General features: G+C 32.8%; 2 protein-coding genes across 5 annotated transcripts in view; one reads left to right on the top strand and one right to left on the bottom strand.

Annotated features, from left to right (window-relative positions):
• Nucleotides 1-1429: 1429 nt before the first annotated feature.
• On the bottom strand, nt 1430-20598 carry LOC130629734 (potassium voltage-gated channel protein Shaw-like). Of its 4 annotated transcripts, none has more exons than XM_057443070.1 (6): nt 20346-20598; nt 5669-5948; nt 4670-5022; nt 3225-3903; nt 2624-2867; nt 1430-2196 (listed from the first exon to the last, which is right to left on the bottom strand). In XM_057443070.1, the coding sequence occupies exons 1-6, from the start codon at nt 20382-20384 to the stop codon at nt 1482-1484; spliced, it is 2310 nt and encodes a 769-aa protein (XP_057299053.1). In that variant the 5' UTR covers nt 20385-20598; the 3' UTR covers nt 1430-1481. The 4 variants fall into 4 exon arrangements, with proteins under 4 accessions (XP_057299053.1, XP_057299052.1, XP_057299051.1 ...); XM_057443069.1 differs by lacking the exon at nt 20346-20598 and adding an exon at nt 11306-12339; XM_057443068.1 differs by lacking the exon at nt 20346-20598 and adding an exon at nt 8808-9667.
• LOC130629735 (uncharacterized) overlaps nt 12312-25948 on the top strand; it is a 42922-nt gene continuing 29285 nt past the window's right edge. The window contains exon 1 of the mRNA XM_057443073.1: nt 12312-12321. The gene's annotated coding sequence lies outside the window, so the exon portion shown is untranslated. The remainder of the gene's footprint in view (nt 12322-25948) is intronic.

Below are 25948 nucleotides of genomic sequence, written 5' to 3'. Positions count from 1 at the left end.
ATTTAAATGCAATACTACAAACAAGTTCCATTTTAAATTGTAAACAGATCAATATTTCTGAAAAAAACGGATTTTTTTACTCGTACCGTTAAAATAAGAAACCGTCGTACAAACATAGCGTCATCAAAATTAATTTGTTATATGCATTCTATTTTGCTTTTCAGTCAAGAACCAGACACGTACCATCAGTAGTGTTTGAGAATTTCAAATATAGATAAAATTAGGAAAACGGCCTATTTTCGGCATCTGTGACGTCATCTCCGACCCCCGTGAAGTCATCAAATTTGTAACTAAAAAAAGACTTACAAGTTTATCTCCAAAACACAGTAGGTAGTTCCTGATTTACAACCTCCCACCGCCCACCGCCCCCTCCCCTCTGGGTAAGACAAACCCGGTGTTAATAAATTTAAAGAAACTTTCTTGCATATATGACTTTGTTTTTGATACCAATAGCGTTGTTAAAATTATTTACTGAGTGAAAAATTTGTTGACGTATTTTGTTGGAAAATCTAAGTATCAAGGTTATAGCATTTGTATCTCCTGCAAAATTGACATATATTGAGTAATATGACGTCTTTCTAACATCAAAATCATTCTAAGAGATCAAACCTACACCATGAAGAGGTTAGCATTTGAGGACGACCCTTCTTGTTTTATTTTTTAACTGCTAAGAAAAATTTGTATATTACATGCATTCTTCAAGCAATACAATATCTGCAAATACAATGTTTTAGCCAATAAGGTCAATGCATCAATGAGTCTCTGGCTTATAACATAAGTAATTCAGAATAAAGTGTATCGGAAATTTGGAAATAGGTTACTATGATCCTAATTTTTGCCTTTCTTTAATTTCTGTGTTTTTCTACCTTAAGCTGGGATGTCTCTAATCATTCAATTAGTCTTACTTGAATCCTTAAATTGTTTACCGAGAAAAAAAAGGCGTATTTGATGGAAAAAGATGATAAGACGTGATATTAAACTTAAAAATCAGACAAGAATGAGAAAGGTATTTAAGAAGTTGAAAGAAAACAAGTGTTTAATAGAAAGATAAATTATTTTTTGTATTTCAGAAACATCATTTTTTTAATTTTAAGAATAAATTGCTTTTTTCACATTATAAATAATTTATTTTTACTATAGCTGAGCTATGATTTTTCTTTTGTTTTGTAGAAGATAAGAAAAAGAATTAACAGGATCTCAAATATTCTACCCCTTAAAGTTTAAGACCAGGTGAAAAAACCGTTATCTGCTTACTCAGATACTGTTACTTTTTGCCGGGCTAGGTCCCTTGATCTGCCCCAGTGCAACTTCTCACAAGCCGACAGCGGCCCCACACATCAAGTTAAGAAGAGAGGGGGAGGATTTTATGTGCCGTTTTATGTAAAAACGGTTTTGTCAATCAATTCTTGGACTATTGTAAAAAATGAAGTAAAGGATCATATTATATTAAAATAAAACACTGTACATAGTTCCGTATAAAACTACGGTAACACACCCGCCTGCGGGACATGCAATTTGTCATCACCCGTCCTTATTCCTGCCATATTTCCATCAGGAATATCACTATTTATACCGTTCACCTTTCCTACAGTTCCGTTTTGTCTGTGGATAGAAAGATATTTATGATTTGAAATACCGTTTCTCTCAAAGTCTCCTTGTTCGTCTCTTGCTGGCAATGCTTCATCTACACTATCGAAGATATCGCAGTCGGTGATAACTGTAGTCGGTATATCCGGTGGTACATTATCAACCGGTGTTATATTATAACCCGGTCTCGTAATATTAACCGGTTGACCATTGAGTTCCGTGAATGTGTTGACATTTAGTTGACTATTTCGTTCTAAATCAAGTTCGCGCTCGTTGGTTTTATTATCAGTGTCTATAGCTATGCTTAGATGTTTTGTTGCTTCTGGAATATTGTTTTTTTTCTGAATTTCTACTGGATTTGATGGATGCTCAACTTCAAAGCTTACATTGTCCATCCCTAAGCGTTCGTCTTCTTCATCGTGCTCAATTTTCACTTTTTCATGCATAGACTCGTGTCTTTTTACATCGCGCCTTCGTTGCTTGCTTCGTAGCTTTATATTTCCATTTGATCTTTGTGAATCCTTGACGAAATTGCCCATGCTTCGGCTTCGGCGTGTTGATCGACGACTCGGTTCGGTTACATATAGAGATAATCTTTCTCGTTGAAATCTAAAACATAATAAACAAAATTATCAAGTCGGATTCAACGATTTGATAGTTGAGGTTCGTAACAATTATAAAGTATTTGCTGGTAAATAAAAGCAAATACGAATGTAATATAATGACTTCCTAAGAGCTTAGCAATGCCGTAAAAAATTCTTTAAAAAGGTATTTAAAACGGGTTTTATATTCACAATCCTGGCAAGATTGCATTATCAACATAATTACTTTTTCCTAAATTGACTGGAGAAAATTTTGGTTTAAAACTTTGCGATGTTATGTTTTTGCGGGCTTTGCAATTTACAGATAGTATCTAACTGAAGTTTTTACTACTGTTATCCACCCTCTCGTGTGTGTTTTGTAGCCTGTGCTAACGTTACTAAATTGGGCTGCAGAACACACGCAATATGATCTACTACTGTGAAACAAAAATCACCTTTTGCTGTAGGAAACATTATTGGCGATAAAATCAGGATCGATTTTCAAAGTTTCTTTTGGTGAAGAACTGTCGTTACTATCGTTGTCTGCACTATCGTTGTCCTCGTCCTCATCAGGACTTAAAGAGTGTTGACTTGGTTCGGCAACAAGAGCATTTGCAGCTCCCACCAAAGCATTTTTAGGTTTTTTGGGTAGTTTCAAGCGTGCTTGAGCATAATGATAGAACAGGGTGAAGTTATTGCCTAAAATTGACAAAAAGAAATGTCAATAAATAAACACAATGGATATTGATCTGAAAAGAATACATCTTACAACACGCAAGATCTTTTAACAACAAATTTTGCTTGGAATGATAAATATTAGTATAATAGTTAAGAAGGTACTGTTTATTCTTAAGTGTAAACTTTTAAAGTTAAGTTAGCAAAGTTGTGAAGGCAGGACGTTTTATAATCAGAAAATGTCGCTTCCACTACAAAACTCAAATTGATACATTCAATATCTACATAAAAAATTCAAGCACGTATTTTCTCCTCAGGATTGTAGTATTTTAATTTTTACATAGACCAGAATGATAATTTAAACAAATCAAAAAGCCTTACCAATTATTGATACCGGAAGTGCAAGAATCAATACACTACATGTCGCACAAAGCGCTCCAAATACTTTTCCTGGAGTTGTTTTCGGCGACATGTCTCCATAACCCACCGTGGTCATTGTAATAATTGCCCACCATAAGGATTCTGGGATTGTTTTAAAGTCTGTTTGTAATGTATTTCTTTCACAATAGTATACGATGGTGGCAAATATGGCGACAGGTATGGCTAATAGTAACAGTAGCAGTAATAATTCTTTTGAGCTCGCTATTAATGTGTGTTTTAAAATTTCAAGTCCTGTTGACAATCGGAAAAATCGGAATAGTCGGAATAATCGAGCCACTGATAAAATCTCAACGACATTGTTTTCACCTTTGAAAATATAATTTTTTCTACCGTTTGAAAATTGTATATAATACGGAACAACCGTAAGCAAGTCGATAACGTTCATTATTTGAAACATAAACGAGACACGATTAGGACTCGATACGAATCGTAACGCAAACTCAGCTGTGAACCAAGTCACCGATACAACATCTACTCCAAAGAGAATATCGGAATATAATTGGTTAACTGTTCGGTTATTTCGTGATGATTCGGGTACTGGATATGGGTACACCATAGAATGGAAACATAGTGAAAACACTGAGATTAGGATAAAAGTTAGCGAGATCTTGGAAATAGCCTAAAAAGAATAAACTATTTAACAATCCTAGTTCAAAAAGAGTGTTTTAGCAGAGCCGTACAAAAACGGGCTGAAACAATTGTCAATTGTGGACAATATGATGGAGGGTTGTGTCTAGTACGCGTTTTACCCAATGTAAGAATTTTAAATTTTAACAGAATTTTCCCACTTTTCCTAACCCTTGCCCGTCCGGCCCTTTCCTCACAAAAAAATACTAATGGTGTGTCTGTTTGGGCCTCATTTGGTACATTACAACTACATGACTATATCCAACTTATCAGCAAAACATTGCTTAAGCCATTGAAACAAGTAAAAAACGTTCGAAATTGAAAGACTTATGATACAAGTTTCTGCATAGACTTCGTTAACATCTGTTATATAAGCTTTTACTTTATGCAAAAAATTTTTTATTAAACGCTCATTTGGATAATAAAGCAGCCATAATTACTAAAGTAAATACAGTGAATATGTTTTTATTAATACAAAAGTTTTAAAAGTGTTAGGACCTCTAAATTACATTAGTGTATAGCCATAAACGTTTAGCGAGTTCCGATATAATAATTGGGATTGTTTTCTAATCCGTAACTCAAACGAAAATAACTTTTTTCATTATTAACTCTACTTTTTTTCTCAGTTTTAGTAGAGTCTTTCTAAGCTTGTGACGAATCGTAAGAAGATACTAGACACGTGATAAAGGTGCGCCAAAGAAACAAAAAATATTTATTTCACAAGCTGAAGCCGAATGAGTCAAAAAACAAAATTTTACCTTTGATAAAAAACTGGCAGTCATGGAATGATCTTCAAATACTCGCCATGTTTTTCTTTTAAAATTTAACCACGTCCTTGAGTTAAAACATGTTGGTTTGATAGCTTTAAAAAACTTTTGAAAACTTTTATTGTTCGCCGCTTCTGTTTCTTGTTCGTATCTGTGATCGATGTCGTCGTCGTCCCGTAAATTTAAAGCAGCATTGTCAAAGACTTTTAGGTTTTCCTGAGCGTCACGATGCTCATTGTATTTTGGCCAGCAACAAGGCTCCATAGATTTTTCCTCTAAACCCCAATATGTTAACTCTTCTTCGAATAAAGGACCACAAATATCTGTTGGGGAATGAAGTTTTCCTACAATGTAAAGCAAATGTTCTTTGCATTCATCACACAGACATGATTCGAACTGGGATTGCCATGCGCAAAGTGATACCATAAATGATAAGGTTAGTCTATAAAATAGAGATTTGCTACCCCGTACTTACTACCCATACTCCTTTTAAATATTTGACGTTTGATAAATAATTTGATGCAAAGGTATAATTCCTGATAGCTAAGTAAATCCAACTTTTTTAGTTTGTTATTGCTCCATGTAAAATTGTTAGAAAATGGGAAAAATCCTACCACCTTTAAATTCTCAATTATTATGCCTAAGTTGTTAAAGCGATTTAGACATCCATAATTCAAAAGCCTAAAAACATTTACCGTCTTCATTTTCGGGTAGAAAAAAATTGAAATTAAAGACGCAAAAAGTGTTCAAATTATTGAATTAATTAATCGGTTATTGCAAAGTTTCGTCATATCTTAGAACAAGTTAAAGCACAAATTATAAGAAATTAGTATGGCTTTAACTGCCGCAAATGCTGATGCCAATGCAACGAGTTTTACAGTGATAAACATCAAAGAAGCAAGATATGGTGGCGAATATGGACTTTTCAGAAATATCATAAACATACAGGGCGTTAGAAAAGGATAACGGTCAAGTGTTTGGTTTATCTACCTGTCCTATAGAAGTTAAGAATCTGTGAGAATGCAGTTGGATGACGGTCAAAGAAATATTCATTCCTGACCGGATCATAGGCATCGATGCTTTCACTACCATTAGTAGCAATCCAACCCAATCTGGTATCGGGAAATATCTTCAAAGTCGAGCGGAAAGTTTCATGGCGCATTCCGCCAACGTTGATTATAACACGATCTGCATTTCGGTCTGGACCTCGATTGTTAGATGGTAAGTCAATGTTGTCAATATCACTTGAGTCGAGAGATGGTCTGGATTCCTGAAAAAGAAAAGTTGTCGACATTGTAAAAGGCTACAACCAAGCTTTCAAAAACTACATTGAACTCGCCCCACCTGCTTCTAAGGATATGCTCTTACGCAGGGCAAAAGTATTGCCTATTCGAAAATGCTCTTTTGAGATTTAATGTGTTGATTGGAAAGAAATACGAAAGAATTACTAAGCAACATTAATGCTCACTAAGTAGAACAAGGTTGGATTTTGGATTTTTCCTTCTAGCAGACTTCTTTCACGTCACTACTTGCCGAGTTTTTTTTTCTGCCTTTCAAAACAATTGGACTATCCATGCCTAAGGGAGCGTTGCAATATTTCAGCTTGACAAAATTTCATGTTAACATTAACAATTAATTTTTCAATCTTTTTTCTGGAATCTTGCTTTAATGAAACATGAATCATGTAGGTTTTAAAGGTTATTGGGTCACGTATCTAAGGAAATTTCACACTGTTTTAAAGAAAACTTGAACAGTCAAAGCTAATTTTTAAAACTGTGAAAGGTTGTACTATCACCACTGCTAGTTAAAACATTGCACGACCCCTCTTTATGAGAACACTGCAAAAATCCTTTCATTTTCCCCAACTTTTTGTATTCCGAAATTTAAAATATTCTTGTGACTTTCTACTAACTTGATATTCAGTGTATTTAAACTAATAAAAGTTTTTTTTAATTGAGAACATATGACATTTTTATCGGGTTAACTTGAAATGTGAAAATAAAATATTTATGGTGTCTGATATATAATAGTACAAAAATATATGCCAGCCCACATTTTTTTATAAGAAACAAGTTTATAAGAAACCTACATGTAGAATCTTCAAAAATTAAGAAACTTTTACTACTACATTCTATGTCTATTTCTGAAATAAGAAACCTGTTTCTAACTAATTCTTACAATTAATTGAAGAAGGTTTTACAATCATCACTAGGGAGAGATTTTGAAAGGAAAAATGCTTTTTTTATTTTAAAACCAACTAGTCCAAAGATTAAAGAAACTTTTAGAACTAGCTATTTTTTGATATAAGAAACCCTTATTTTACTAGGAAAATAAAGAAACTAAATAAGAAACTTTTAGAACTAAAAACATGGAATTTCAGCCTACAAATAACAAACTTTTAGAACTCGGCCCTCCGCCAGGTTTCTTATCAAAAAAATACGTAGCTAATTTGGGAGTGAGGGTGGTAAGCTTACCTCTTTCAACTAATTTAGGGAAGGAAAGATGGTATGGCTATGAAACTTCTTACAGGACCCAATTCAAATGATAGGATTAAAGATCAAACACAACCCTACACATCATCATTATTTTTGGTTAGAATTATGATTTGCTGTTGCAAACAAGTTGGAAAGAATTTTTAAGGCAAAAGTTAGAATCAAAAACTTAACAAGACAAACCAAGTGGTGATTCCTTCTTCTTAGTTCTATCATGTTGATTTAACATAATTCTTTTCAACGAGAAACTTTATGAAGAAGTTTTTCCATTGCTCTTATTGAGTCGAAATTATCTTAACTTTTTTAATTAAATTTGGAGAAGTGTTTGTGTTGTATAAAACAAAATGAAAATTCAATTTTTTAAGCGCGAAACGATTCATCAGCATATCTAAAAGAAAATATATTTTACGCCTAGCAAAATAATTCAATTATTAACGATGCATGCATAATTTACGTCATTCGTTTTTTAAAGCAAAGATAACAATATTTTTGTCTTCGTATGTGCATCCACGTTGCAAAGTTCTCACTGAAGCATCAACCATAGCTGTGCATTCAAGTCATTTTACGAATCTTTTGATGGCTGCTGAAAGCGAATAATGAAAACCTGGAAAAAATCTTATTTTTTGTTTATTTATTTATTTATTTTGTTGTGGCGCGGAAAATGTTATGTGGCCAGAAACTTTACAGCAAAATTATACCGCCTCCCCACCAAGCAAGCCACTTAAAATAACTCATGGCTGGCTAGAAAAAAAATTGGACTACAAGAAGACAGGTATGTAATAACTATCTTCAGCATAAAATTCAGAAAGTTAGACGGAACTTTAAAGGGAGTAAGCAAAATCTTCATTACAATTTGGTCCAAAAGAATGTAATCTTCTTTAAAGAAACAGACTTTATATTCGCATCTGAAAATCACCTCCACCCTTGGTTTCATAACTCACATGAAAGTAACTCACAAATAACATTCAGATGATAAAAAGCACTCAGGGGGAGGGCAAATATGCTCAATGGTCCACAGAAGCTAATTAAACTCCACATGTAGCTTTCCGTGCATAATTTAAAAATGTATACATGGTTTTGGGTAAGTTACGCCCCTTTCGTGATTGACGTTGATTGCACATGTTAATATGATTATTGATGTGCGAATCTGTAAACACATTGTACACGCGTGTAAAGTTAACGAACGTGCAGGATGAACAGCCTGGTAACTCTCCTATGTTGCAGTTTAAAACTAAGTGTTGCCAAAATTTTCAGGAAATATTTGTTCTGTAAAAAAGCAAGACATGATTCATTCGTTGTTTACTTTTTTTTACCTACAATTGTGATTTTTCTTTGGTATGATTTCGCTCCTTCATTGTGATAAGAAAGCGCGCGTATTGTTCTGTGATTGGCCAGAAACATGTCGAGCTTGTATGGCGCGCTACAGAGTGGTTACGTGTTAGTTCACGAAGTCAGTGGTTTAGCAAGTGCATTACCAAAACCACGACTCAACTTATAATGTGTAAGGGAAAATTAGACAGATGCATATCTTACCAAAACCATGTGCGAAGTTTTTATTCGTCCCCCTGGTATCCCCTGTGCTCATAGAAGTAAGACTTTTCGCGAACCTCCTTTTCACTAAATCTACAAACGCTTACGTAATTATCATTTTCATCACTGTATAAAGACGAGATTTCTCCGCTTTCCTCTAGATGAGCAGCCAATCTGCCTCTGCTGTTTCTCTTAGAAACAGGTGTGTTCAACAATCCAGTCCGCCTCTTCAAATTCTGTCGAGTCCACACCTCGTGTTCTTCATCACTAATTTTTCGGAATCCACCTAAAGATCCAACTCGTAAATTTCCTTCTTTGGGCGTTTTCACTTCAAACGGTATGCCCTCAGATTGTGTTCTCGCGATTTTTTTATGATGGATCTGTGCTTTAACCTCTTCGTCATCACTAACATCACTTAAATCAACGTTTGCAATTTCCATATTACGTTTAAAAAAACTCTTAGGGAGACTTTAAGGAATAAAAAGAAAAGTAACCATATCCAGAAAACTATTTCTTTCTGCTACTTTTTACTCCTCTTTCTTTTTCTCTCTGTGTTTTTTCTTCTCTATTTTTTCATTACTTTCTTTTTTCGCCGCCACCGTTGAACAAAAACAAATTTAATACGAAAGAAAGATGAATGCATTTACAGATGAATAATATATTGTAGATAATAAGGGAAAAATATTTGCTACCATAGTAACTATTTCGATCGTATATTATCAGTATTAAAACTTTTGGAAGAGAGAGAGAAAAGAAGCGACAGGGGAGGTGCAGTCACGTAATTAATTTTTATTTTGTAAAGAAAAAAAGAAAAAAAAATTCCGATAGCGATTTCTTTTGTATTTTCGATACCAGAATATTGATTTCTTGCTATGCCAGTCTGTGTTACAAAGAATTTTGAATAAAGTTGATATTAATTGAGTTTACAGTAGCTACGTAAATTAAAAGAAAACTAATTGGAGTGAAGAGTTATTCTATTTGATGAAAGAATAAATATAAGTGAATGAATGAATGAATGAATGAATGAATGTATGAATGAATGAATGAATGAATGAATGAATGAATGAATGAATGAATGAATGAATGGATAAATGTATGGGTGAGTGAATCAATGAATGAATCAATAAATAAATAAAGAAATGAATGAATGAATAAATAAATAGATGATTGAATGAATGAATGAATAAATGAATGAATAAAAGAAGGCTATTTTTAGTTCGTACTTGGAGCAGTGTTCCTTTCCTTTATTTTTTCCAACTCATCGCAGGCGACGCATAAAATTATAATTTAATAAACAGAGTATAATTATTAGAATATTTATATTTATTTTAAATTTACATGTTCCATACTAAATATTTAGGCTCGATGTGTTCTAACAATGCTCTGAATTATTGTCTAGTTCAGGCCCTTCTTACAAACAGTGTTTTGAAAAAAATGTGTAACTTGAACCCCTCTGCAACCAAAAATGTTATTCCGCTTAACGAACTAGAAAGAAAGTTACTATATTTAGAATGTCTGCTTAAAAAGCTTGCTGGCCATTCTTTTTAAAAATTAAAAACAATAACAACTATTTGCGTTTCGATTCAATGAAATGTGTCGTTAGTGAAATGTCAATAGACTCAAAAATTATCTCCTTGTTGCATTGAAAAAAAATGCAAAGATAGTTTTAAGTACCACTAAATAGAACATAAAAAATTTTGTCCACTATAACCATCTATAGAGTTGTCCTAGTTAAGCGAGGTTTTCTGACCAAAAAAAATTGCATAAAACCGACTTGTTACTCAATAAAATCTTATTTAATCTGGAGCTTACTAAACAGAGCCCTTTTGAGGGCTTAAAAATATACTCCCAAAGCAGCAAACATCTTTGGTGATGCGAAAATGAACAAATCGGCGCAGCATATTTTTATAATCATATCCCTATCCTGTGAGGAAAATAGTTGCGTTGCAGCCTAATTTTGAGACCCCAGCAACGCAATTTTATTTACGAAATATCGATGTAGGAAAAATGCACAACTGGCGAAAATCTAAAGACCAAGGTTGTAGTCCTAAAGCACGAGTCTAACGTGCTACTGATGAAGGTGGATAACAATAACCGTATACTTTGTGTTTAAAATGGTTGCGCACAGCTTCATGCCAGACCCCTCGCAGAGTAATTTCATTACATCATGTTAACAGGAAAACAAAAATGCGGGATGACGAAGCAAAGAGCAATGACTCCCGGTGATTTTTTTTGAATGGTTTTGTATAAAGCATTATAAGAAATCAGTATGTATTAAAAAAATTAACATTACTAGTCGTTAGCCCGTGGAAAAAACAACGGGTTCGCCCGTCGCAGCTAAGCTACCATTTTGCGTGACAGACAGACGGACGGAAGGACGGACGGACAGACGTATACGGGTATTATAATATAGATGTTATTAAAGATGTTGTACATATTTTAATTTTTTTTTTGTAGTAAGCTTTTACCTACTTATGTCTTGTCAGAACTTATTATGTCAGAAAATCCTTACTCTCGCATGATTAAGCCAACTGATTTTGATATGCTGAAACAAAATTAGCAACCTTAATGATAAAATAATAATGACAATAAGTTGTTTACTTACATTTTGCAAGTTGATGTGACACACGCCAAATTTTCTTCCTTTCATAATTTCTTTTTAACTAACCAATGCATGACGAAAGAAAAAATCCAAGTTTTAAAGTACTCATATGTAGATCAATGATTCAGGTTAACATCAAGACCGGTGAAACCACCCCAAAATGACCGCACTTATTAATTCTTTCTCTGTTTAAAGGAACCGTCTTTGTATAACTTTCCCATACCATTAGAATAAATTAAGCTCTACTTGTTTTCTTAATTCTGATACTGATGTATGTAAAATCGCGAAGCTATTACTAAAAAAGTTGCTCAAGTATGCACACGTTTCTCAACAGTCTTTATAAGTTAGTATGTCAAGGCATATTGAGACACAAATTACTCGATGAATGTCGAAACTTTGAACGTAGAAAATGCATTGCACGAGAATGTGACATGGAAGAAAAAACTAAAAATCCGATAAATATAATAGTTGAAAAAATGTTGTTAAAACTAAACTAAACTATGCTAAAGTTAAAGATCAACCGTTATCATAAGTAACAGAGTCTCCTCGATTTTGTCATTCAACACGGAAAGAGCGAATTGTTATATTTATTTGTCATCTTTAAGATTTAACGCGTTCACATTTATAAATACCGCTAAAGATATGAATCTTACAAAGAAGGTGAACCATAAGCTAAAAAATTGCTCAATTAGAAAACCAATTTTTAAGTTTAGCAGAAAACATTAATTGATGTTGGTTTAGTCACCGTTGGGACAGGAAGTTGAAACGAAGATACTACACAACAGTAACCAAGATAACAATTTTTATGTGGAATTTTTGATCGCATTGAGACACTGCTGCCTTGATTATTTCTTTTTTTGGAAAAAAAACATGCGAAAGAAATTTTGGTGAGGTGAGAAAAGGTAAAAAGCTTTTTATTATTATTATTATTATTTAAGATGCAGATTTAACAACTCATTTAGCTTTCTAATTTTTCAATTATTGTTATTACGTACCAAGGAAAAGTATTCCTGAGTTTATTTTGAAGTGAACCTTAGCTACACTATTTATAAATTTCTTACAACGAAAAATAATAACTTATAATAGAATTAATGAATAATATTGAATATAAAGTTACCACAACATAAAATACCGTTTCATTGTGATGTATCGAAATAAAATATTCATAAAAAAACATGTTTATAGAATCTGCTATGTAGAACTGACTACTGGAAAATATAGCGGAGCCTTATCTACATATATTCATATATTATATATATAATATATGCCGTATAATATATTATATATATATCATATATAATATATTTAGATATGTTTATCTCAAAATTTTTCAAAGAAATGCTACCCTATTCTTAAAGTCATTTGGTTAGTTGGAGAATCTTAACCCATCTAAATTTGTGCACATGTGAGAAATTCCCTCCTTTCCGATTTTTGGACATCACATGGCCATCGCACTGACTGCTCCGTAATGCGGGCAACGCAAAAAGCCGGAATCCTTGTCTATGGTTCTGCAAATTGTGTTTAAAATCGGAAATAATCAGTTCGAAAAACAGGCGAAATCTAAAAAAAGCTTTTTTTGTTTGAGTTTGTGATAGCCGTTATCAATATCAATAGCTATTTAGTAATATCCTTGACCTCAATTTTTCGAAAGCTTATTAGGTCAAAATATTAGATTTTTGTATATGAAAAAATTACATAAAAGTAAATTCTTTTTAATTTAAATAGTGTAATCTAAAGCATCGTTTACATTATCAAATTTTGTCTGAGAGTTAATTATTTAATCACATTCTTGCGTTTACATTTGTATCAGATGTCAATTCTTCTTCTTTCTCTTCTCCACATGGTTCTTATACCTTTTTTCTGTACAAAGGACGTTTTTACGTTTGACAGAACCTTCCTCCCTTTTCAAAAGTTCAATAAGATTTCTGCTTTTTGACATTTTGATTTCTTGAAAGATGTTTCTCCTCTCGTGCTTTTAAAATCGTAGACAAATTTGACAACAGAAAAGCTTGTAATTTTTCTTTTTACACTATCGGATTTTGTCGATTGATCCTTAAGTGTTAAAAAATATAAACACATTGTTTTTTTAAAAGCAACTTTTATTTTAACTTTCTACTTTAGATACTAAAACCCTAACAGTAGCTTAGAAGAGAATTCAACAGCTCCAGTAATTGTTTTAAAACCATAAGTCTAACTTAACCATAAAATACTTTAATGTTCTTCGATTAACATGTTTCTTCCATCGCAAACAATTTAATCCCCGTCTTGAATTTAAATATAAGCATTTAATAACCTTCCTTCTAGACAACACTTATCTTTCTTTAAGTTTTATGTCTTATTTATGAAATCAAAACTTTATGAGCAAGTTCGACATCTACGCGATGCCAGTCTAGCTACTGAAGCCTTCAATATAACAAAAAATAATAAAAATGTATGTTTACCCTCTTAAATTGTTTTCCCCACAAAATACACAAAATGTTCCAGTTTCAGTAGCTGCCACTCGAAGTTATGTTAAACACACGACACAGATTATTTACACAGTATACAAGTGTTCTTCTTTATGAAATTGTTGGGTTTCTGTCTAATCTTTTCTAGTCAACTAAGTGTTCCTTGAACATTAGAGCTTAGACGAAAATGCCTCAGGGAAAACCTGACTTCCAAACAACCAATTACCACAAGCAATTTTTTAGAGCAAAATCGAATTAAATTCAACCAATGAGCACAAACTCAGCGCATTTAAATGTAGCCTTTTTAAAGAATTCTGTAATTTTCCCTTACTAGTTCACCTTCCAGTGTCCTTGCGTTAAGAAAAGTTACCCCGGATCTCATGACTATGTTCATCTGATTATCTTTTTGCTCTTGTGCGACGTATGAAATGTATTTTTGTATTGAAATAAAAATGGCTAAAGGGTTAAAAAAAATAATCGTAAAGTGTTACTTGTTACTTCATTTAGCTTAGGCAAGGTTTTTTTTTGTATCGTCTGACCTGAAATGCTCTAGCTACATTTATTTTAGCTTCTTCAACGAAGCTGGATTCGCCGTTTAAGTGACCAATAACAGGCACAGTTGTTAGATGTATCTGCTTAGTCTCGCTTAGTTTATGTGACCAACTTAGATGATAAGTTTTTCGACAAGGAACAAGTTTGTTAATTTTTACAAAGAATAATTTTCGCAAATTTCGCGTTTTTTTTTTTGTTTGTTTTTTTTCTAATACGCGAATATATATTTAGAGTAAGTAATCCTTTCGCAAGAATTAATTCTCCCGAAAACATTTTTAAGAAATCTAAGGAATTTGTCATTTTCTGTTTTTCCTCACTAACTTGCTAACTATACAAGCTTTTCAAAGTTTTGCGGTGGTATTTTTATCACGTTAATATTTTTTAACCTGCTGTTCCACGATTTTCCTTACTTTTCTTCGCCGATTGGAGACAAATATCACTACTACGAATTTTTTGGTTGTTGTTTTTCAAATTTGGAAGAATTTAATACGATAATGTCTGATAATCGACTCCATTCTTTTTTGGAGTTATTAAAAGTAATTGTTATCCCCGGATATTAAAGAATTTAAAGACTACCTTATCTCCATAAGTAGGACAGGGAAATAAAACCAAATTTTAGATTTATAGATTTATAGAATAAAATGATGCAATCGCGAAAAGAAAATATTTGCGACATAGACATGTTTGGCGAAAAAAAGTCTGAAGATTACTTAGACCGAGTTCCTTCTTAGATTAAGAAGAAAAGTCTAAAATTGCTAATAAACAATTTTTACTTTAACATCATCTATTTTTTCCAATCTTAAAAATCTTTATCAACATTCGTAAAATTGAAATATATATTTACCTAATTTTTGGAAGAATACAAGCGACAAAATTTAAAACTAACAAGCATATTTAGAAAAAACAAAAGACAACTGAAATATATTTTCCCTTAACCACATTTTTCCCTATGAAACTAATTTTTGCAAAAATTAATTTCTCGATTTAAAAAAAAAATGTATTCCGCGAATTAAACAGATTTGGATATTTTACTTGGGTTGCAATTAAGTTATTTTTGCAACCTGATGGAAACCATGAATTTGCGGGCTTTCAAAACATAATGATCCAATTTTTTTTCAGTTTAAATGGCTACACACTTCTGAAAAGCATTAAGCTACCTTACTATCCCCGGAATCTATAAAAAAATAATTCAAACAAATATTCCGCATGCAAGCATAAAATTCGCGAAAATAACCTTCTCGCGGAAATTAATTTCCTGGTACCCTCTTTTTTTATTTTACTTTGTGAACGTTAATTTCCTCAAGTAATCAGATAAAAATTAATTTCTCCAATTATATTTTACTGTTAACAAAAAAATTTTAATCCAACGAATTTAAATGAAATAATATATTTAAAAAAAAAAATGCGCAACCTTACCAACTTTTCTTATTTTATCCTACTTCAATAAAGCTTAAATTGCAGGCCTGAAAAAAGGTGGAATTGACTTCTGTCCTAAACAAACTACAAACCTATTTGTCTTCTTCTTTCTAAAACTAACCTTTACCCCACATGGAACTGTACGTGTCTCCCTGTTTTATGCACAACTTTTAATTTGTTTTAGAAAACAATTTTTTTTATGAACCATACGTTGGACAAAAGTGTACTGTGAATACAAACGCGAAACTTCTATGTAAAAAAATAATCTAGCTATCTAAACTCCATATAACACGAAACATCAAAATGTGCAAGATTTCTATTGTTTAATTACAATAACTATCGCGACCATGTAATATACACCTTAAAGAAAATATATCTGCAAAACAAAACAAACCTTTTTACATCATACAAGTTTTACGTATTTATTACAAAAGTGGACTAAATTTCGAAGTTCGCCGCAAAGGCAATTATAAACATCGGTTCCATAAAAGAAACACGTGTTGCGAATTTTTTACGTCGTTTGTTATTTTTTTTTATTGTTAATTTTTATTGTTAAATCTAATTTAATTTGCTGACATCAGCATAAGCAGTTGTCCCAATTTTTTAGACTAGAGGGCCGTCGTCTTAATTGCTTTAAAACGTTAAGATAACAGAAACTGCAGTAGCACATTATCAACGTTTTTTCTTGAAAGCAGAGCTTTAGCAGGGTGATAAAAAAATAGCGAAAAACAGTCGTTTGCAAAAATTTCCAGATGCAGTAGCACATTCTCAACGTTTTTTCTTGAAAGCAGAGCTTCTGCAGGGTGATAAAAAAATAGCGAAAAACAGTCGTTTGCAAAAATTTTCAGGATTGTGTCTTACCTATGAAGGCAAAATTAGAAATTTTCAGCTAACATGTGTTAAAAAGATATCCGTTACATTCTGTTTTTGTTTGATTCCATAAAACTATTGTGAACGACATTTTTTTAGAGGAGCGCAGAGAGTGGTTACACGTGTATACTGTAATGTCTTTAACACTAAGTCTAATGATTTTTTCTTGATATCTTAGTGTTAATTTAGAATATCAACAGATTTTTTTAGCAGCGCAAATACTTTAAAGTTATCCACGACAGATTGCTGTGAGTAGCTAATTAAACCTTACGTAAATCACGAAGTGAAGCTAAAAGTGATCATTTTTCCTGAAAAACACTTGAGCTGTCCTTGTAAAGCAGTTAAAAGACCAAATTTTTGTTTAAAGAGAATTAAAAAGGTAACGCTATGTTTAACCACAACACATTATTGTATTTATTTGTAACTAATTACGATTTAATCTCTGTGTTTTCGCAGCGTGTCGTCTTTGCTGACTATATTCTCACTCACAAAAAATTTAACAAATTCGATATGCAGCTCGTCACTTAAGGGGAATACTTCATTACTACCATCGCAACAAAATTTCACTGAATCGAATAATTAACTAAACCCATGAACATTATGCAATATTAATGCAAATTTCATGTTGCATGTTAATATCTCTTTAATCATTTCAAATTATAAAAATAATTCTGTAAATAATTCAGATTGCTTTTAAAAACATAGTAAATTCCAAGAAACATTTCCTCTAAAAACTGTGAGTAAATCACCACAAGATCAGAAGCACTCAACTACTTTGATTTTGCTTCGTTATTTGTTTGGTGTTTGAATGATATCTAAGCAAAAAATATCAGGTCTGTTTGCTGGTTTACTCAATCTTCCTTTCCTTTGCACCTGCGCATTTCATTATAGCGGTAAAAACAAACAAAGCCTTATTATTGTTATATTTGTTACCTTAGCGATGTTGAAAACAGGAAAACAAAGACTAAATTTACACCATATTTCCAGTTATGAGTGCTTTTATGTGCAAACGTAATCAACAATTGAAGATGAATGAATGAATAAATGGCGGGATGAAAGAATTAGTTCCTGGATGAAAGAAAGAATGAGTAAATGAAGGGATAAATGAATGAATGAATGAATGAATGAATGAATGAATAAATGAATGAACGAACAGAACGAACAGACGGACAGACAGACAAACAGACGGACGGACGGACGGACGGACGGACGGACGGACGGACGGACGGACGGACGGACGGACGGACGGACGGACGGACGGACGGACGGACGGACGGACGGACGGACGGACGGACGGACGGACGGACGGACGGACGGACGGACGGACGGACGGACGGACGGACGGACGGACGGACGGACGGACGGACGGACGGACGGACGGACGGACGGACGGACGGACGGACGGACGGACGGACGGACGGACGGACGGACGGACGGACGGACGGACGAATTTCTTATAAGCGTTACATTTCAATGCAAGTTTTTCATAAAATATCTCTTACAGATTACAAAAAAAGGCTCTTGTCTGGTTTGGTTATCAATAGCAAACTTCTTCTTTGGTCTACGTCTGACGCAAAAATCTATGCGTAAGCACAGCCGTTGAAGCTGGAAGAAAAGTGGAGGAGATGACTCACTATGGTTCGGTTTGAAATACCAGAAGAAACTCTTGAAAATTCACCATCTTCAATGTCAATAAATAAACTCTCCCGCATTATTTTATGTAAGTTTGAAGTGTTCATTTCTACACGACCGTAGAAACAGGAAGTAAAGAGGAAGGGTTATATCATAGTTCTGTAGAATGCGTCACCTTAGTTCAGTCAAGCGCACCACAAAGATAATGTATAAAAATTAATCTCCAGAAATCAAAAAGGACGAACTCCGTCGTCTACTTATAAGCAGCCCCTGAAGTTTTTTTTCCGGTGAAACGCACAGTAGAAAGTGAGAAATGTGCTTCTTTTTGACAATTTTAGTAACAATATTGGTGATAATGTTGGGAGCAGACATACGACACAGGATAAGGCCTTTATTAATTATTACGAGTCTTATATATTTGTTATTAAAAGTGTTATTAAAATGGAGGATTGGGGGGATTAGTCTTTTTTAAGAACTCTATACATAGAAGCTAAAAGCATTGTTTCTATTATTGTATTTTATATCTTTATTTATTTTTTTTGGAGTAAATCTATCCCAAATCTATCCTACTTCCGCAAAAGCAAGGCGTTACATAAAGTTTCTTTTCGGATTTTTCACCGCATTTAGTGCGACAACTAAACGCATGCGCTGTTGGAAGCGCGTCTAATATAAGGTTCAACTGTGATCGTTAACCAGTGAAAAATATCAGTTCCTAGCTTTCTGTATTTGACAGCAGGATGTGAAGATTACATCCTAACCTATAACCTCAAGCATATTATATTGGGGAAAATTTCAAAGAGCGCAGCTACAACCAATCAATAGTGCGCAATTTTGTCAATGTTAACTTAGCCAGAACCAAGGTTAGATCTAAAAAACATGAAGGGTGTTTATTGCTGACGTCAGCTTGCCCCAATTTTACCATATTTTTGGAATTTCCCTGCTTCTGGAGTGGTGTGCTCCATAATGAGGCATTGTAAAAATCACATTTTCGATGTTGGCTACTCGGTCTAGTACAAAGTAGAAACATCGAAGTCTACCTGCTACAGAGCACTAGCCAAGTAATGCTGTTTGCCTATTTTGGAAAAGAGTTGAAAAACGGAAAATTCAAATATATTGTTTCCATGTTTCTACCTTATTTGTTGTGTGGCTTATTTTGAATGAGCATTTCTACCATTTTTGATATGGCCACCACAACAAAATAATTATCTTATATTTTCATGTTTAGTAAAAGGGGTTGTTATTATCTCCACTTAATTAACACGAAAATTGTTTTCAACCATTTCTTGAACATGATAGTTTAGTAGGCGACGTTTCGGGAGATCCTTCTCTCATCATCGGGATGGGAGAAGGATCTCCCATCTTGTTTCTATTTTAAAAGCAATGATAAGTGATCAAGATTGCATGCTGATAAAACACGTTACATAAAACAAAAGATATGTTGGCAGATATGCTTTATGTATTTCGTTATCCATCTTGCTTTTGTTTATTTCAGAGCTCTTTTTATTTAGGGAACAAGATTAGATAAAGCAAGCATGTTGCCTAGCTAATATAGCTGTTTTCATTTTCCACATATTCTTTGTCATTATACCATGGAGAAAACCATGGGAATTTGCCCGTTGTACATATCCCCCCATTGTTCTTTTCTGCATATTTGTCAACCCGTGAGCTGTAATAACGTTACCATGCAATGTGGGGGAGGGGGGGAGGAAATAAATCTTCAGCGCGATCATTTTTAAAGACATAGGTAAATTATTATGAAAAAGAAGGTTGAATTTCGAAGAAACCTTTCCTTAGATGTTATATACATATATAACACTGTTCATAGTGGGTTATGATCTTCGATTATTCTTAAACCTTTGGTTCTTATATACTGTTTATTATTGCTGACATCAGAATATCCGCATTTTTCAAAGTTCCAAGGTCTGAAATATCCTTAAGTGCATAGTACTGCAAGGCAGACTGGCTGTACCTTATGACATTTTAGAGGCTGTTGACTTGAGCTGCATAGAGAATTGATTAGTTGATATTTTGTTTGGCTATTTAAGAAATTGTCCAAAATGAGTATTTCGGCTAACAAACATGAACAGAATTGTGGATAAAAAAAATAAACAAAACAAAGAACTTACTGATACGCTTGAAGGAGTAACTTTAATTCGCATCCTCATTGTTCACTTGTTTAATTTATCTGTTTACTTATAACTTATTTACCAACAGTTTCGTTTCCTTGTTTACCAAGATAAACATAACTTCTGCACAATATTTTTTATAGCGCCAATAATAAAGAGAGTAAATAATTTCAAAACCAACTTTTTTTGTTTTGTTTTACGACCAAAATTTAATAAGAAATGAATAAGTAATACTCTTGAATTTTTTCTTCAAGTTGATAGTTTCTTCGTTTGTTCTTTTTCTTTTGTTATTGTTGTTGCCATGTGAAAGCTTGAAATTATGAAAGAACTTTTTTTCCAATTAATGTCTTTTATTATTTTGAAACAAAGAAAATAGTTATATATAATAATAATTCTTTATTTTTTTGTTTTCGCTATTTTTAATGTCTTTGTACAGTTAAATTTTGTTTCTTTTCTTCCTTTTTTTTGTTTTGTTTTGTTTTGATTTATTTATTCATTTGTTTTTGGAGCTAAAAAGTTTTTTATATATATTATGAGGCATAAAATGGATCCAAGAAGGATAAGACAAGACATGTTTTGTTGTTACTGCCACTGCTATTGTAATTTTGATTGCATTCCGAAAATTTAGTTTTCCCTGCTGCGTGGTTCAGTGACAATGACAAATACGAGCATAAAAACAGGAGAATCTGTCAAGACATTAATTTTTTATTGATCATTTAGTAACTTTAGTTTACGTCATGTGCTTCCAAAACGTAACTATTAAAAAACCCGTAAAAAACAACCCAAACTGCATACAACCATTTAAAAACCATCCAAATATGCAAATATGAAAACTATCCAAAACCCCTCAAAACCATCCAAAACTATGAAAACCACCTAAAACCACCCAAAATAATCCAAGACCACCTAGACCCTTTTTTAGAAACAAGAAAGGAACTCAAACGGTGTGATTTCGTTGGCTAGCAAATAAATCACTGTAATAAAGAAATAACCTTGGGTACCCTCGACTCCCTGCCCGGCTGGATAAATTTTTCTTAAAAAGTAGAAACAGCTTAAATGCTACGCGCAGCCGTTTGTATAATTTTCGACATTTTTAGGATGCATTTTTTTAGAGCGGGCGTTAAAATAAGACGGACGTTAATATAGACTGGATGTTTATCAAAGCATTTTCGGTATCCAATGGGCCTACTTAAGAACTGTTAATACCTAAAGGCGTATCCTGTTGGATACGAAACAATACTATTTTTATAACATAGCTATATAATGGATAAATAGTATATCGGGTTAGTACATACGGTTGGTATAAAAGTTAAGATGGTTAAAAGAATGTAAGTTCGAGAACAAAAATTCTCTACTAATGCACTGTTGTCGGATATTATCAACATGGGGAATTTGGTTTCATCACTAAACTGGTCTTAGGTAGGTTTAAGTGGATCTGCGCATTCTTGCGTGGTTTTGCGTTGTCGTAGCTCGTTTTGAGTGGTTTACGTCTTAATTTTTTTTTTTTTTTTTTTTTTTTTGGCAAGATGTTCAGGTAACATGAAAAAAATTGGCAATTCAGCACATATGAGTGGCATGAAATTTAATCTTCCAAATACATATTAGTTTTAGAATTAGAACTGGACTTGGTGCTCACACACAGGTGCATCACTTCAACGTAATGGAATATCAGTGTAGTATCTAAACTACTTGGTAAATAAAGGTAAATAAAAAAATAAGGTAAAGAAAGAAAGAATAAATACTTACATGCAACTTCAAAGCAGGACTTCTTTTTCTCCTTTTAGGTCTATCTTTTTTTTCAAGCTCGTTTTGACATGTAGTATCCAAAGACTGAAGATTTCTGTTGTATTCGACTGGAATGCGATTCGTATCCCTAAAAACCAACAAGGTAGCTTAATAAAAATACACTTATCAATGACATAAAGATCATCATTGCTAGATGCTAAATTTCCAGTTTCTGTTAAAAAAATCTGAAAGATGGTAAGAATATGAATAAGAGTCTTTTGTTCTACAGTTTATTAAACCACAGAGTTTTTGTTGGAAAAATTGGAGTAGTGTGCGCCATATGCAGTATAAACACACAAGGCGCCACAATACTATTGAGATTACAAGAAATTTGACAATAAATAACAGTAATAATTATATCAATCCTGTATAAAATTAATAATATTAATAATAATAATAATAATAATAATAATAATAATAATAATAATAATAATAATAATAATAATAATAATAATAATAATAATAATAATAATAATAATAATAATAATAATAATAATAATAATAATAATAATAATAATAATAATAATAATAATAATAATAATAATAATAATAAATAAATAATAATAAATAATAATAATAATAAATTTTCAAATAAAAATTTCTAATTCGCTTCGCTAAAACAATGTTAATCTTTTTTTTTTTCGTAGACAGACTTGACAGTATAACAAACAAGTTGTTTTGAGAAGAGAACTCGCGGTAGCTTGAGTTTTGTTAGCTTCTTAGCTTGTATAAAAGGTCATCGTATGATAATCATACAGTACTCTACAATACTCATTATTCCTAATTGTTTTTTTCAAAGAAGGGAAAAAATTGTTTTTCACATTACCACATTGTAAACAAAATAAAAAAGACGTCAAGAAGTTTATTATTAATCGATAATTGTTTTATATTTATTGTAGTATGGTCAACAAAGACAATAAGACCTTTGTTTCCTTTAATAGTCAGAAACAAATATCCATTCTGCGCTATATACGAAGGAGTGTGCTCTTGCGGTAAAAATTACCTGGGTGAAACTATCCGTAAGGCATAAATCCGCTGGAAAGAGCATGAATTGATTTAAAAAAGGCCTAGATTTTCCTGAAACGGAAAATTTTGGAAGCATATTTAATACGCATTAAGAACCCTTCTTTAAATGAACAATTATACTCGAATATATTAACACTTTTTTTATATTGACACAACTTAGAAGTATTTTCGCATATTTTTACGACAACATTAGATTTCATAGATTTTAGTATTACCGAAAACCCAAGATAATGTTTCCACCATGTAATTTTTCTATTATATATAAATGTAAATACACCACATAAAGCTTCGTTATTACATTTTAAGAGATTTAGACTTCGTTTCCATTAGACGATTTAGCGAAACGTCGCGTCTCAAAAATCAATACGATATTTTTGTTTAATGGAAACAGTTTCTATTTACCCATATCAATACGGTAAGTGCTGTTTCCTTTAACGTAAATGATCGATTAAGCCCCCACTCCCGAATACCCCCCCCCCCTCTCCCGAATAAGCCCCCTCCTTCAAAACCCATTTTGACAAATAAGTCCCCACTCTCGAATAAGCCTACATGGGGGCTTATTTGAATTCACAGTAATTTCAACATAGTTGACACAGGGACTGAGAAAATACTACTATAAACAATTAAATAAATGGTATTTATTTCGCAGGTTGAGGTATTAATAACTCTCGTGGTTATAATATCCAATTCAAAGTTAGGGTGTTATTTTGTTGTTTTTTTTAACTTGTCGAACAATATATTTCCGAATATCTTGCTCCCTGTCAAAGCAACATACTTTGCTGGAACAACAAGTCCGACCTCCTTTTTTCTCTTTCCAACCATTATATTGAGATCGATTAGTGTTTGTTTTAATTATTATACTTTTAAAAAGATATTTTTTGTTGTGTTTATTAAAATAGTTCTTTTTAGCACACTAGACTTTTGCCAACCTCGATCCCAGGGCCTGTAGCGTTTTTTTTATATGAAGATGAAACGCGTTTCATCTTCATATCAAAAAACGCTACGGGCCCTGGGTTCGAGGTTGGATTTTTGCATAATTTTATAAGCACCCCTCCCATTTAACCCCTCTTCCCGAATAAGCCCCGTCCCCCGAAACACATTTTGACAAATAAGCCCTCGGGGGCTTAATCGATCATTTACGGTAGACGTCTTCTATTACTATGCGCACCATATGATGAAGAGTTTCGTTAATGCGTTCCACCATGGATACTATTGTCAAAAAACACATGTTTGAGTACCACATAAAAAATAAATCAGTGGAAGAGTCCCGACGATTTGAAGATTTTTTTGCTTGATATCTTTTTGTGAAGCATATATTATTTCTACCAAGTCTTACCAAGTATCTTGGAAGTTTTCCTTCTTTTTTCTTCTTGTGTCTTCTTTTATTTGAATCAGCAACCAACATCTTCAAAATAATTTCTCTTTTGCGATTGTGTCTTTTAGTTAAAAATGAAATCACCGAGTTGAACATATTATATGTTGAAATCCAAACATTTTAAAGTATAACATTCTACTTACTCAAATCAACTTTACTCGACGCCATTTTGATCAAAAGAACAAAACTGAACAAGTTGTAATTACTTTTATTATGTTCAAGCATTCCGAAGCGTTTATGCACCTGTTTCCATTTAAATAAAATATCGTCTTAAGAGCTATCCGATACATGTTATGGCCCATTTAACCATCGGCATGGAGTGATAGCTATCCGATAGCTAATCTATGCCGAAACAAGACATTGCAAATGAAAACAAAACACCTATCCGATATGCTTTTTAGCTAAGACGCTGCGATAGTAATTCGTCTAATGGAAGCTAAGTCATATTTAAACATCTCTTAATAATATCTAAAACTGTTACACACTCGACAAGTAACATAATTGTAATGCCAATACAGTGGAATAAAAAAAATTCTGCTTAACTTTGGAGTAATTCAAACTTATCCTGGAGACTTATCCTGGAGTAATTAAGTTAATCCCTCCTTTTGCTAAAAAATCAAGTGACAACATGATACCGAGGTTTTTTGCCGTAAGGCCTTTTCTACAATGAAATGAAATTCTATTATAAGGTCTAATCGATAAAAAGTAGCAATTGCGTTAATTATAGAAGATGAAACTACAGAAAGCACAAAACGAGAGACTGAATATGCAATCTGACGAAGGCGGAGGGGTGGGCCATACAGTGTCCAGTGGGTAAAAGTTAAAACTTTAATCAACTGATAAGAAATACGCCAACCCTTGATTTTGTTACCACCAAAAAAGAGCTAACAAAATATTAAGTTCCAAATAATCTTGCTAACTACTTTAATGCTAGCTTCCAGAAAATTAATTCTCGCCAATGTAATTTTGCCAAAAAAAATTACATAAAGCAAAATATCATGTATCATGAGTAAATTCCCGGTTTATCGTCCCTTGAAAAAGTAACTTGTTCAAATGCTGTATAAATACATCTTCATCTCTTTTTATTTAAAGATAATATGCGATAACATACGGTAAATCAAAATATGACTCAGCAAATTTTCCGGATTTCAGGTCACAACTTTTTTATTAATTTAATAAACATTGCGCGTAACGAATGACAACAATACCTTCCTTCAAGAAGAATCAAAATGGCAGACATAGGCGAACGAATTACGCCACAGGCTAAGTCTATTTACAAGAAATAAAACATATGTCGATACAACCGTTTTTCACTCATCAGTAAGTAGTATTTATATTGAATATAACATTCTGTATCAACAGGTAGTTAGCTTCCTAAGCTAACTTAAAAAATGCTAAGCATATATAAATATTTAGC

The sequence above is a fragment of the Hydractinia symbiolongicarpus genome, chromosome 2 (assembly GCF_029227915.1).
Source record: "Hydractinia symbiolongicarpus strain clone_291-10 chromosome 2, HSymV2.1, whole genome shotgun sequence".
Taxonomy (NCBI): domain Eukaryota; kingdom Metazoa; phylum Cnidaria; class Hydrozoa; order Anthoathecata; family Hydractiniidae; genus Hydractinia; species Hydractinia symbiolongicarpus.
This window is presented reverse-complemented; position numbering and strand designations above follow the sequence as displayed.

Excerpts from the sequence above, each read along its gene's own strand:
- LOC130629734 (XM_057443068.1), bottom strand. The coding sequence starts at position 9,140 with ATGGAAATTGCAAACGTTGATTTAAGTGATGTTAGTGATGACGAAGAG. Across the intron at positions 5,949-8,807 it reads GTGATGAAAATGATAATTAC|GAATCCAGACCATCTCTCGA; the intron begins GTAAGCGTTTGT and ends TTTCTTTTTCAG. Across the intron at positions 2,197-2,623 it reads AATGTTTCCTACAGCAAAAG|ATTTCAACGAGAAAGATTAT; the intron begins GTGATTTTTGTT and ends ATTATGTTTTAG.